Source organism: Micropterus salmoides, unplaced genomic scaffold, assembly GCF_014851395.1.
Source record: "Micropterus salmoides isolate LMB-PRFRI ecotype aquatic unplaced genomic scaffold, ASM1485139v1 Ms_hic_scaffold_8, whole genome shotgun sequence".
NCBI classification, from domain to species: Eukaryota; Metazoa; Chordata; class Actinopteri; order Centrarchiformes; family Centrarchidae; genus Micropterus; species Micropterus salmoides.
In genome coordinates, this window is record NW_024044570.1 from 27,623,185 (window position 1) to 27,637,135 (window position 13,951).

The following is a 13,951-nucleotide window of genomic DNA, read 5'->3' on the forward strand; positions in this document are numbered from 1 at the left end:
GAGTTACAAGAAATGTTTGACATATGATATATATTATGAATCTCATTGTTTTCCTTCTGTTTCAGGAAATACAGAATCACTGTTTTATGATATTTGCTAGGAGGCTACAGTATGGCACTTTGGTCTATAAATTTCATTCTCTAAAAATGTCTTTTTAACACACGCACACCACACTTTCCATAGTAGAATTTATAGTAAAAACTGTAGAACAAAAATCAGCAAATCTTGCATTGTTAACCTTTTAAGACTGCTGAGGATGTGTCTAAAACAAGACTGGAGTCTACTGCCATGCTAGCAGCGAGGTGTGAGGTAAATGTCAGCTAAATGCTAAAGTAAGCCTGCTAACCTGCTCACAATGTCAGTGCTAACATTCTAATGCTATAATGCAATACTGTTTACCATGTTCATGATCTTTAGTGTATTATATACAAAAAAAGTGCAGCTGAGGCTGATGAAAATGCCTTTATGTTTGCAAATTTAGACATCAACTAAAGTACTGGAAAAATTATAATTTAGACCTGATGGTGGCGCTAGATGAAAAGATTACCAAAATTATTACAATTTATCCTGACGGAGACGTGAATATCTGTATTTACAGCAGGTGGATCTGTGTGACTCCCAAGTCACCACTGTGGACTCCTTCCGGCTTCCTGGACACCATCATCTCCCAGGACCTCAAGTGGGAGCTGAACATCACCTCGCTCACCAAGAAGGACCAGCAGAGGATGTACTTCCTGCGGCAGCTGAAGAAGTTCAGCTTGCCAAAGACAGTGATGGTGCACTTCTACACCACCATCATTGAGTACATCCTCACCTCCTCCATCACCATCTGGTACGCTGCTGCCACTGCCAGGGACAAGGGCAGGCTGCAGCACATCATTCGCTCTGCAGAGAAGGTGATTGGCTGCAATGTTCCTTCTCTTCTGGACCTGTACGCCTCGAGGACTCTGAGGCGAGCAGGAAAGATCTGCAGCTAGCCTCATTAACAAGGCCCGGGTCCCCTACTGACACTCCCCCCTTGCAAATGATACAAATGTCTCCGCACATGTAAATACTGTTTCATCTCGTGTTGGGCACAGACCTGGCACATCGTACATATTCGTTGTTGATTGTTGATCTTTGTTGTTAATAATGCACATGTATATATCTGTAACGTTGTTCTTCCATTCCATATTTATATATTTCTACATTTATTTATGTTGACTGTATGTTTGTCTACGTGTAGCACCTTATCACCACAGCAAATTCCTAGTATGTGTAAAACACTACTTGGCAATAAAGCTCCTTCTGATTCTGATTCTGACAATGTGTCATGGCAATCTTAGGTAGGTAGGTAGATTTATTTTGTCACAATATAACAGGTTATATAGTTGAAATGAAGTTTCTAACTCCCTACTGCTACATAGCAATATAGTTGAGTCATTTCATTCAAAATCACAAATGTCAGCCTCATGGTGGCGCTAAAGGAAAACTGAGAGGCATCATCAAAGTTATTATTATTCATACCATAAATGTTTGTACAAAATGTCATGGCAACCCATCTAAAAGTTAATTGTCAAGCTATTTCAGTCTGGACCAACCAGTCAGCTATCTGTTATTGCCATCTCTGAACCACAAATCTGACAGAAAACCAGCAAATAACCTGTATATGAGACCCTTCTACTTTAGAAAATTGAAACTTATAATTATCTCATTCAGAGATAATGCTCTCTTCTAACAGTCTGGGAAGAATTCAAAAGACAGTTTCAAGTTACTACGAGAGAGCATTTGTCTTGACTTTTATGGACTGTTTAAATAGTAGGAATGGGGGCTTGAAAAAATACACCAAATAGAATAGTTGAAGGAAATTGAGCTCACATGAAACTGGCAAAGCACAGAGAGAAGCAGCCCTGGGACATCATGAGGTCTTGTGCTCTGTGCATGTGACTGCGCACAGTAGCCTATATAAGAATCCATCACATGTCAGGTAGTGAAGGCCTGGGACGGTGCCAGTAGTCCTTTAAACTATTTTGTGAAGGCTGAATTAAGCCAGAATCATGTCATAAAGATGATGTTAAATGTGAGCCGGGTATTAAATGTAAACCAGTGTCACAGACGGAGTTGAGAGTAATGAGCTACGGCTGTCATCTGCTCATTAAAGCTTGCTTATCACAGCTCTACCTTAACATGAATCATTTTTATGAATGTGTCCTGTCACCAAAGCAGAGCCAATTTTGTGAAGAAAGAAGTAAGATTTCATTATTTCCTTCTTGAACCACAAACTATTGTTGGTCGTATCGTTCACATTCGAGTTTTTGCATCAGAGGCACATGATCACATTAAACCACAGAGACAGTGTACTTTTAAAAAGTGTGTCTGAGAGACTGTTCCATCAAATTGGGCGAGGGAGCAATACGCAATCAATCGCTAAGTGGGCTGGGAATCTTTTACAGAATAATGAGTTGCACATGCTGAAATTAAAAGGAGATAATGAACATTGTTTTCATTTAAAGGCCTAATGTCAAATTTAAATATGAACTATAAACTATAAATGAACACATATACATATAAAAAAAAGGCCATTGCTCCTTCTCAAGATTTTCAGCTCTTGTAGAGAAGAATTAGATTTTTAAAAAATCTTAAGGTTTGGTCACATTTGGAATATTAGAGCACATAAACCAGTATTTTGGTAATGTTGATGAATGCTGTCTATATTGAGAATTCAATTTCAATGATTTTTAATTACATTATCATAATATCAAGATATTATTTACAGTATTACTAAATGCCAAGCTAACTTTTAAGAGAAGGTATATTTTGCCATAATAATAAATGATTTTAATTTATGGTAACCATAAGCATTCACTGGGTGCTTTGCATGAGATATGAGAATATTTTGCTCCAGTATGACTGAGAAAATGATAGGCATTGTCTAAAATAAAATAAAAAAATTGTCTAACCTCAGAGGTGTAGTATGTAACATTAAAGATTACCTTTTTTCCAGTAATAGACTGTCAGGGAAACTGATCAAGATTTACTGGGCAAATAATATTATACCACTAAAACAGCACCAAAAATTGTTGAAAAACAAAACAATGAAGTCATTATCCTTAGCCTACTGTAGCATTCTGGAAAGTCCCGAGGAGAGGCAACCTGGGAGACATCATTTATAAAACTAAAATCCCGTGATCCTTCTGATTTAACAGAGTGCAGTTTTGGGTGCATTTAAATAATAAGCTTAACCTTTGTTTCCATGCTCAGATGTGACAGAAAGCAAAAGTTCTATTCATAAATTGTTTGTTTTTCACCATACTCTAGGGTAACATGTATGTTTATTTAAATAAATTAGCTGTAATCTTCCCTTTGAAAGTCAATAAGAGACACACGTGAGTCACATTTTGCGACTGGAGGGACCGGAGGAGTAAGAAAACAGCACCACCTACAGGCTTCATGTTCCTGTAGCATACCATACTGGAACTGATTATTAAATGACTGCTCCTCTATATGTTGTACTCAAAAAATTAAACCTGCATTCAGACGAAAATTTACATCTGTCAATTGAGTCAAGTGATGTCGACATTGTAAACTGTGATGTTGATATATTAAAGGTGCACACCACTGATTTCACACATGAAGGTCAGCTTACTCTGCATGGGGAGTTTACTCAGCCTGGCTCTGGAGGAGTTTTCTGAAGTCTGAGAAAAAGATCCTGATGATGCATTTTTGGTTTCAGTTTTAGTGTAGCAAAGCCTGCATTAAAACTAGTAGTGTCAAGTTTAAAACACAGCTATCATTAATGTTAAATACACATGTGCTTTTCCTCCTATGGAGTGTCAAAATGTCTGCCACCAAGAAGGTCTATTAAAATCACTTGATCTTTGGTATGGTATACAGCTAGGCCTCGTAATGCAGTGTGACGAAATACATTTACTCAAGTACTGTACTTAAATGCAAAATTGAGGCACAAGTGTGTGGGTTTTTTTCATGCCACTTTCTACTTCTACTCCACTATATTTCAGAGGGAAATATTTTTACTTCACTACAATTATTTGACAACTTTAGTTACCAGTTACTTTATAAATTTAGATTTGTGCATACACAACATACAAAGAGGATGTTTTGTTATAAATTAAACAACCCAACAGCATATACTAATATAACTAAAACAATTAGTCAATTATTTTATTATTTATGCAAAAACATTTCATGGTTCCAGCTAGGTGTGGATAGATGTGGCCCTTAAACCATTTCCCTTATATTTCAGGGTATTTCTCCAATAATATTATTCTTGATAATATGATAAAATACTGAAGGATATATTTGGTTTTATTCTTACAATAGCTTTTGAGCTCTCCTCTTGGGATTTTTGGCTCTCATCATACTTGGCCGGGTGCTTCTGCTTGAGGTGGTGAAATAAGGTTGTTGTATTGCCCTCTGTTGTCTTCACAGTCTTCTGGCACTTCTTACATATTACTGTGGTTTGTTGTACATCTTACTTTTGTAACCCCTTCCACAGTACTGAAGTTTTTGGAACTAACTTCTCCACGTGGAGCCGGTAGCAATGTTTCTTTTGCTTTCAGACATGCTTGTTGTTGCAGTTGTTGTTTTTTATCATATTAAAAATCACATCGCTACATCGTGATTTTCTGCTCTTCCTTTTGATGATCTTACTTATTTAAATATTTTGTATTTTCATTTCGATGTTTGGACTATAGATTGGGCAAGATAAACATAATGAGAACTTTGGGCTTTGGATAATTGTGACAGCACTTTTTCAAACCAAACAATCAATGTAATAATGGAGATTAGCAGATTAATCCAAAATTAGCTCCACCTACAATAGTAAAAGCCTGCTTTTACATTAAAGCATAAGTAACTATAATCTTTTATAATAGTATAACAGTCACACGGGTGGATTATTCTACATTAATTAGCCTACTTTTAATTTTAATTCTATTTAAGTGCTTTGTCCTGATTGTACTTACATACTTTGACTTAAGTAACATCTTCAAAGCAGACAGTAAACGGTCTGAATATTTCCTTCACCACCATCATAATATTACATTCTCACTAATGGGGGGGGGGGGGGGGGGTAAATGCACTGAATCACAAACACCACTAGATGGCGACATACCAATCACACATGACTGCTCCCAGTGTTTCTGAGTTGAACTGAAGTGTGAGGGGGCATACTGAGGCCAAGGTGATAAAGGTTAGTTAGCCTTCCAATAAATCTGGTGATAAGAAAGAGAAGCAAGAATTTAAATATGCCTTATAGATGGTTAGTGTCTGTGTTAATCAACCTACAGAACCACCTTGTGGGAGATGTACCCTAAAATGCATGAATTTGTTTTTTTATGCAGGTTACACTGAAGGTAATAAAAGGTCAGATTAACTGTAGCAGTTCTATCAAATTGTGTGTGTATGAAAGAGTGATAAGGGCAGATAATTGTATCAGGAGTAGGCTATACCTTTACACATTTACAATGAGCACACCTTCAATTAAAAGTTCTTCAGGGACACTGAAAGAAAAAAAACCTTGACAAGAACGGATGCTGATTGCTGAGTTTTCCTAGAAGTTACAGACTGCCACTCGCTCCTCCCTAATAATGACCATGTGATCCGGGTCAAACAAAGGCTGACAGGAGAGGGAGGACAACCTTACCTTCATCACCTTAGTTGACGAGGTGTGCGTAAGAGGAGGTCGGGATATTTTGAGCTCTTCCAAACTCTTAAGAGACATCTGATGACGGAGGATACACTGCTGGAAATGTGGAATAGAGGAGACTCAGAGAAGGAGTCCTGCGTGGATCAAGAAAGGGAATCTCAGGCACGCAAAAAACTATCCCATTCGATTGAAGAAATACTGAGGAGGCCCACATGTGTCAGAAAAGATAAAATAGCTCAGCGTAACTGGTCTGTTATCAAGGAGAACACCAGAATATCTAATCAGCTCTCAGGTATCTTTTTGTTTTGTTTTTTGAAATTCTCCCAAGGGGAGTTGCTACAACATAGTTATGAAAATAGTCCTGTTAATGCTGGAATGCTCTCTCTGCCAGTAGAAACTCCACAAATCAGACGACTTGAAGAGTCTCCAAAAGCCACGACAGACTGCATGCGTAAGTAGTAAAAAATCCCTATTATTATTATTATTATTATTATTATTATTATTATTATTAAAATAGAAGTCACACGGTGAGGTGCATGTTTAAATGATGCTGATGAAGAAGAAGTCAGAGACTGTAATTTGTGCACAGGTGAGAGGAAAAAGAGGCAAACCAGGGTCACTTTCACGCCGTTCCAGGTGCAGGAGATGGAGAAAGTCTTCCAGCAGACTCACTACCCAGATGTCAACGCCAGAGACCAGTTAGCCTCTCGGCTGCACCTCACCGAGGGCCGAATACAGGTGGGACGCATAATTCATCCTTGTCTGCCAGTTTCTAGAAATGAGCGAGTATGCGCACTGGTGTCCTTGAGTGACATTGTTAGTTTTGCTTTTTTACCAAGAACTGTCATGGCAATATTCAGCAGTCCGTTAATGGTTGGTGTGTTTAAATGTTGCAGTAGCCTATTGTATGACGACATAAGCCCATTGTACGTGTTTTTTCGTAAATTACGGAGTTAAAGTTCAGTTAAAAACTTTCCCCGAGATTAAAGTCGTACATTTACGTCATTAATAATTCAAGATAAGAGTCAGCGCAGACCTTTCGAGGTGGAGCTGTCAGACAGCAACAAAGCCATTTGGAAGCATGTGTCGCGTCTTTGTCATGGTCACACTGTCGTTTTCAGCATCTGCCCTGCTTTTAGCTCACAGAGCCTTTAATAACACATCTGAAAAATAGAATTTTGCGAGTTTTTTTTATAATAATGATACGTTATCGTTACTATTTTTTTCTGGCAAATTTGTGACTTTAATCTCAGAGAGTTTAGATAGTTAAGTCTCAGATAGATAGAGTTGTAGAGTTTTCTGGCACATTTATTTCTTTATAATATCAGAGAATATTCACGTTTTCTCTCGTAATTGTATGACTTTCATTTCTGAAATTAGGAGTTTTTCTCGGAATATTAACCCCTCTCATAGCTCTATTTTTTCAACTATGGCTTAATGGCCATGTCTTAATATTCAGCACATTAAAATGAGGCAATATTTAATAATGTGATGTTATTCTGATATGTCAAACCAGTATCATCATTTGATTCCTATTATGAGTAAAATTGGTCAAATCTGACCACACTTAACCTTTATTTTGCAACTGATGTATTGCTGACATTTGAGTTAATTGAAAAAGGAGCCAATAAGTCAAACTGTATTTACTAACAATTCAGCGAATGTCCTCAAACACTAAATTGATTATTCTAAATAGTCCTCAATGAAATGGTAGGAATAGTCTTTGCACAGCTACTTAAATAAATAAATGGCACAGTACAGGATAAAAATGTGTAATAAAGAACTGATGGATGATGAATTCTTTCAATGTGTCCTAAGTGGTAACAAAATAGGTCTTTCTTTGTATCTGTGTGTGTGTGTGTGTGTGGTTCAGTTGTGATATGTAAATGTATTTCACATGTGTTGTTTGTGCTTCAGATTTGGTTCCAGAACCGCAGAGCAAAATGGAGGAAGGCTGAAACACTGAAGGATATAGAGCTGATGGCCAGTCAACGCATACAGTCAGCCAGTCATCCCCTGCTTTATTATGAGGTAACACAAGAACAATCACTTTGCACCTACTACATATGATAAGTATAATTTGTTGCATAGTATATTTGTCCATCTTCATTATAGTCCTATAGCTGAAAATTTTAACAGCAGTTGAAGTAAAAAAAATAAGGAAAAATAATAAAAACTATTTAAAAATGCAATACTGTAAAATTAAATTACAAGCAAATGCTCACAAAAAAAAGAAAATAGATAGCTGACATTCTGTGTAGCAATAAGATGCAATGTCAGTCTTTTCACAAAAACAACTACATGATTTGACTGTGTAAAATCTAATCAAAAGTGATCGTACTGTATTGCCAACACAGGTTAAATCTGTGATTTAAACAACATTCAGTGAGATAACTTCTCATCACCATGCACTCTTCCAGCTCTTACAGAAGCCCCAGCTGCAGGCGGAGTGCTGGCTGCCGTGCTGCTTACCTAAACCCCTCCAATCAAGGCTGTTCCTAAGAGCGAGATCAACTCCCGCCCCGCTGACCGACACACATTCTGCAGATCATAGGACTCTGTATTTTGACCCGCTGGGGACAGACAGATATAAATGATGACACTGTTGTGTCAAAGCGTTTTACATTGCACATCATGGTGCAAAGATCATGAGTTTCTGGTGATACACAAAACAACTACAGTCTGTAATATGTAACATTTAATAACTGTTTGCTTGAGCTTTCAACTGTGTTCTCTACACTGTGTTGTCATCCTGAAAGAAAGTTCGCAACTGGATTTTTTTTTTTTTTCATTTACCAATAAAGTTGACATTCAAAATGAATATCCTGGCATCAGTTGACTCTCTTTGTAATAAAATACATTGTGATAAGTCTGTACTATTTGTACAGATCAAGGTTTCAGGGAACACTTTACTGTGGTATACTTGGTGGTAGAGAGCTGTGTTTTTGTGCAAGAGAGCGTTTTGATGTTTTCATGACACCACACTTCCTTGTCAGAGATAAGATACACAGCTGCCATAAACTGTTCATCTGTTTGACTTTCTGACAACCTGTCCTTATCTTAATTCGGCCTCGTACATAGGGGTTATTGGCAGGTCAGCCAGGGAACTTAGAGAACTTATTGAATAGGATCAAAGGGGAAATATTAGCTGAAGGTAAAGACAATATCTGTACATTGGTGCTGTAGATATATGTACATAATTGTAACTTAAATTAAATAAGTACAAAAATCAATAGATGTTTTTATTCATGTTTATTCGTTTTGTTAAGCTAATATTACCTCAGTAAATGTATTTCAAAGCCTTCCGTGTAATAATGACTAAACAACTTGAAGTGCAGGCTAACTGTCTGTGTTGTTTTCATTCACCTCAAACAGTGAAATTGTTCTGAGATATGGCTCCAACATTGAGATGAATCGCTTCTTTCCAAGAAGTGTTACATAGACCATTTGCGAATAATTATAAATTATAAAACAAAGATAACACAGCATCGCCTTCACTATCAACACCATAACTGATTAAATTTAATAAGCCTGTGAGTAAACTTTTCACCCCGGTCATATCTTCTTTAACCCTTTATGGTTTGCTGTGATATACTTTATTTCACTCCTGGCTGCAGGGGTGGGGTTTAAGACAACAAAAATAATTGGTGGAGAGCGTCAATCAGAAAACTATGACCATGCTTCTGTAGCTATCCTTTCATCATAATGTAGGTTCTACTATTGCGATTGCAAATTGGCATCTAAGTAGCCTATGATAGATGAACACCTGACATGACAATTCTCTGAATAACATGTTCTGAGATTGCTTTTCAGGACAAATAAATAACACAGCAGAGACCACTAAAATACAGGTCAAAAGGGGCATCAATCCATCCACAGACAGTTATTGAAGGGACTAGTCAATACTGCTTGTCTTGAACTATTTTTTCAGTTGTCTATCCTGCTGTTAAGCACAGGACTGACCAACTTTGAGAGGAACTCACTTCGACAAGACTCTCTTACATGTTGATTGGCTGTATAATTGGTTTGATTGCCGGCATTTCTAGTGGTCACTAATGCATTTAGATATTTCAGCAATGGAAATAATGGAAATTCTGGATAACATAAGTATATCTAGATCGTTTTCTAATGTAACATAAGTTGACACAGACTGGATGAATAAGATGTTTTCTTTGAGTATTTAATATACTTTTATCTTCAATCAAAAACTACAATAACAGTTTATTTTTTGTCCACTTGTCAGCGAAAACAAGTTGTTAAGACAACATTGACATAGTATCACCCTTTAAAGCTGAGGTAGGCAATATTGGAGAAACTAGCAAGAGACAGCTGGATATTGAAAGTATCCATCTGAAAAAATCCCACCCCTGCCCATCAGCCATGCCTCCAAAGCTCATAGACAATATATTACTGGACAAAGCCCCTCAGCAAATTTTAATGCACAGCAGTGAAGACAGTTTTGGAGCAATAAAATACTACCACAGGGCTACTTCCTGTTGGCACCAGCGTCTACTGTGCATGATCACGCAGCATAATCGTGGTTTAATGACGTTAAAGCACCAGCAGATACACTGTAATTCTGGTAGCTGCGTAGCTGCGCCAACAAAAAGTTTCATGGTTCAGTGTGTTTGTCTGACTCAGATTGTCGCTGTCTAATCAGCCCACCTACCAGGCTCACCTGCCAAACACCATTTATAATCTAACCAATATGGTTACATATCTCATGTGTGACGGGAGGTCACCGGGTTTTGACGTCATTTTTTGGCCTACATGGAACCTTCCATGCAGGCTTTGGTCGGCTTCACTGTTCCAACTGTGGCTTACCCCCTTGCAAAGCCACTCCCCTTAAAACACAAGATCATGTGCAATGAGTGCAGAGTGCATGCAGGTTGACAGACAGGTAGACCAGCCAATCCTTTATTACAGGCCTGCCACAGACAGCTGATTTTTTTCTTTTGTTTTCTCTCAGAGCATTTGATTTTTTTCAACAAATAGAACAATAAAAGCTTCTGAAATACATTACCTACCCTGTCTTTAAGTTGATATGGCAAACAGTGGCTTATTTACACATCCAGAAGTAATGGAATAACATTATTATTCATTTGGAGTAGTGTTTGTGGCCCTTGGCAAATGTAAGTCCAATATTCACTCTCTTTTAGCATCCAATAATATATGTCTTTTAGCTCTGTTTTTGGTCTCCACCAAACTCCCAAGAAGAAAGATCTGGCCCCTTAGCTGCTAAATACTTTAATATGTTCACCAGCTAGTTGCCTGTCTGCCATTTGGTTCTGAGCAGGTAATGTACAGTGGGTTTTCTGCTGAAAACAGGTGCCTGCTGCCGCTCAGATTGATGCCATGAGAGCGGTGAGCAATGAGCTGAAACACCCTATAAAACTCTGTATAGCTGAGGGGGGCTGCAGATTCAGGTGATTATTCTCTGTACTAGGTTAGGCAATTTCATTTGATACATCGTTATTGTCAAAATATCAATTATAGCCCTTCCTTAAGATTACCTCAGGTATTTGCCAACAGGTGAGCAACAAAATCTCTCCATCATCCAGCTGTGGACCTTAAACTCTGCTTTAAAATACATTACTGAGCTGTACATTAGCCATGCAGTTTTCAAACAGGGAACCCATGTCAGGGGTGATGTGTTTCTGTGCTGGCAGAAGTCTGTTCATTTCAATAAATAGGCTACTGTCTGTTTATTGTACCACATATATTGAGCACAATAAACAGAGATGGGTGGATAGAGTAGATAGAGAGATTCCACCCTGAAGCCAGTAGACCTTTGTCAAGACTAACATCTCGCCTTGTCAAACGCAGGTGAAACTAATAATAATTATTTTATCTGCATTTCATCAAGCGGTTGTTACTGTTATTAGAAAGCACCTGTGCTTTTCTTGTTATCACAAGTCAAAGCATTTGCTGTTAAAGACATACTTTACTACTAGATTGAACATGATTTTTAAACTGCACAAAAAGGAAAGTGGACATAAAGTATATACAGGCTCTGCAGCAATGGCATGGAGGTCTGCAGGCAGCTGCTACTGTGTGAAAGCTGTACGCAAGACTTCTGTCACTTCTTCACCCAGTGCAATGCAATACTTGTTCATAACTGAGTGTGAATAGGTCTACTGAGAGCATTTATCTAGTACAGAGGCAGGTGTGCTACTACAGTATAAAAGTATTTGAAAAAAGTCTGTGTTCATTCAATGGGATGTGATTGGCTGCAATTGGGACTTTGACACGTGTAGAATTTGCATAGCTATAGATAGAAATGACGCTGTGCCTGAAAGCAGCGGACAGGTGGCGCCCTTGCACCCATGAATAAGCAGAAATTATGTTTTGCTGAGTGTCACACTGAAGGCAACACTGACCTGAATTTAAATCGCAAGGCTCCATATCTACCAGCAGTTATGGTCCTTTCAATGTTATTTACCTGCTGCTAGATGCTGTTGGCAACATTGTCGAGGTAAATATTATTTATTTGGTTTTATATTTCCATTGCCTGCCTGCACTGGCTGTCAGGAGAGGGGGCGGATATCAGCATCTCGCAGCCTCCGCCCGCCTCTGTGGCACTGTCCAGAGACACGGAGACACGGTGGTTGGAGCCGCAGACCGACAGGGGAACAGACAAGAGACACACAGAGAGAAAGGGGCGATGGCCGCCGATGGAGGATGCGGGGAATCGGTGGATCAGTACCGGGCCGAGTTGGAGCGGCTTACCCAGGAGCTGGCCGAGGCGAACCGAGAGAAGATCCGGGCTGCAGAGTGCGGTCTGGTCGTCCTGGAGGAGAACCAGGCGCTGAAGCAGAAGTATTTAGACCTGGAGACCGAGCAAGAGACACTCAGGAAGGAACTGGAACAATTACAGGAGGTAAGAGAAAAGGGGGGTTCTGTTGCTTTTTCACACCGTGGGAAACGCACTGCAGTCAGGTGTGTGTTAATCAGCTGCACCCACCTAAAGCTATGAGTGATGTCTTGTTTGTTGTGTTAATATGCACTTTCAAAGTGGGAGTGGGAACCAGCAGGGGTCGTTCTGTGGTCTCCAAGGTCCCTGGCAAAATGAGGAAGAACACATTAAATTGAATTTATGTGAAAATATGTGCATAAAGGATAGGCCCTATCACAGTCTGTTTGATGCTATAGGCTCCGTCCGGTATGAATAAGTTATAATAATCTGAAAAAAGTGAATAATTTATGCTTTTTCTGTGCAGTGCATCTATAGGCAACAGTAGGGTACAAGACAGTGCACATATGTAGGCCTATATTGCAAGCTCAGGATTCTGCAAGAACACAATGACATCCTACTCCACCTGCCGCACCACTGAATTTCATTGTTTCAAGATTCCTCCCCTGCGTAGCAACAGTCCTTACTTTCAGGAACTCTGGTGGGACTCTGATTCTTTTGGTATTTTGCTAAGATATATGTTTTTCTCACAAATCCCTCAGTAATTGGATCTTCAGAGTTGTGCACCACAGATTGTGTGGCTGCTCAGTTGTCCATTGATCCAAGTGTCAAGATAAGGATCTCCATAAAGAATGTGCGAAGATACAAGGACATCAAGACTTACTGTAGAGATACTAAATTCTTAGATTACATAAACGTTTACTCCTTTTCCAAAATGCTTTGTTGTTCATGTTTCTTGGGCTTAAAAGTCCACACACCAAAGATGGAGAGAAATTCTGTGTGATTCACACCAAATAATGAATGCTGACTGTTAATATATATCATTATTTAATACAACAACAAGAAGCGGATGCTGACAGGGCTTCATAGCTCAAGGTTGCTCATGGAGATGCTAGGGAGCAAGAGGGCCAAGAGCAATAGGAGCTGAAGGCTATGTTTATGTGTGTCTGTGTGTGAGATAGAGAGAGAGGTAGAGAAAGGAAAAATGATCTCTTTGCTGCCAACTTAGAAAGCCTTGTCATTATTTAGACAGTGTCCTCTCCAATCTACACAAAGCAGATAGAAGATAAAGGTCGCCTAGTCACAAGACAATTCTTAAGAAAGTGTATGTTTATTAGAGCTGTAACGATAAGTTGAGTAATTGATTTGTCGATCAACATGAAAATAAATTGCCAATTTTTTAGCAATTTATTTATCATTTAGGCCATCAAAAATGCCAAATATTTGATGGTTCTAGGTTCTCGAATATAGTTGCCATGTTACATTATGCGTACATGGTTATATAATGTATTAAGATCACTCACTCTCTTCACAGTGCCTTTTTGTTCCACTGCTTGACTAGTTGACCGTTTTGTTTTGACTTGCACCCATAACCCAAATGATCTTTGTGC

General features: G+C 38.7%; 2 protein-coding genes across 6 annotated transcripts in view; both read left to right on the forward strand.

The window, feature by feature from the left end:
- Positions 1-5,651: 5,651 nt before the first annotated feature.
- Positions 5,652-8,468, forward strand: LOC119893956 (intestine-specific homeobox-like). 2 transcript variants are annotated; one of them, XM_038706385.1, is made up of 5 exons: positions 5,652-5,939; positions 6,039-6,098; positions 6,237-6,385; positions 7,565-7,678; positions 8,068-8,468. In XM_038706385.1, the coding sequence occupies exons 1-5, from the start codon at positions 5,726-5,728 to the stop codon at positions 8,242-8,244; spliced, it is 714 nt and encodes a 237-aa protein (XP_038562313.1). In that variant the 5' UTR covers positions 5,652-5,725; the 3' UTR covers positions 8,245-8,468. The 2 variants fall into 2 exon arrangements, with proteins under 2 accessions (XP_038562313.1, XP_038562314.1); XM_038706386.1 differs by having other exon boundaries at positions 6,042-6,098.
- Positions 8,469-12,010: 3,542 nt separating this feature from the next.
- Positions 12,011-13,951, forward strand: part of bicd1a (bicaudal D homolog 1a) — a 33,788-nt gene continuing 31,847 nt past the window's right edge. For all 4 annotated transcript variants that reach the window (XM_038706968.1, XM_038706967.1, XM_038706966.1 and 1 more), the window contains exon 1: positions 12,011-12,527. In XM_038706968.1, the coding sequence (XP_038562896.1) occupies positions 12,312-12,527 (216 nt within the window). In that variant the 5' untranslated portion in view covers positions 12,011-12,311. The remainder of the gene's footprint in view (positions 12,528-13,951) is intronic.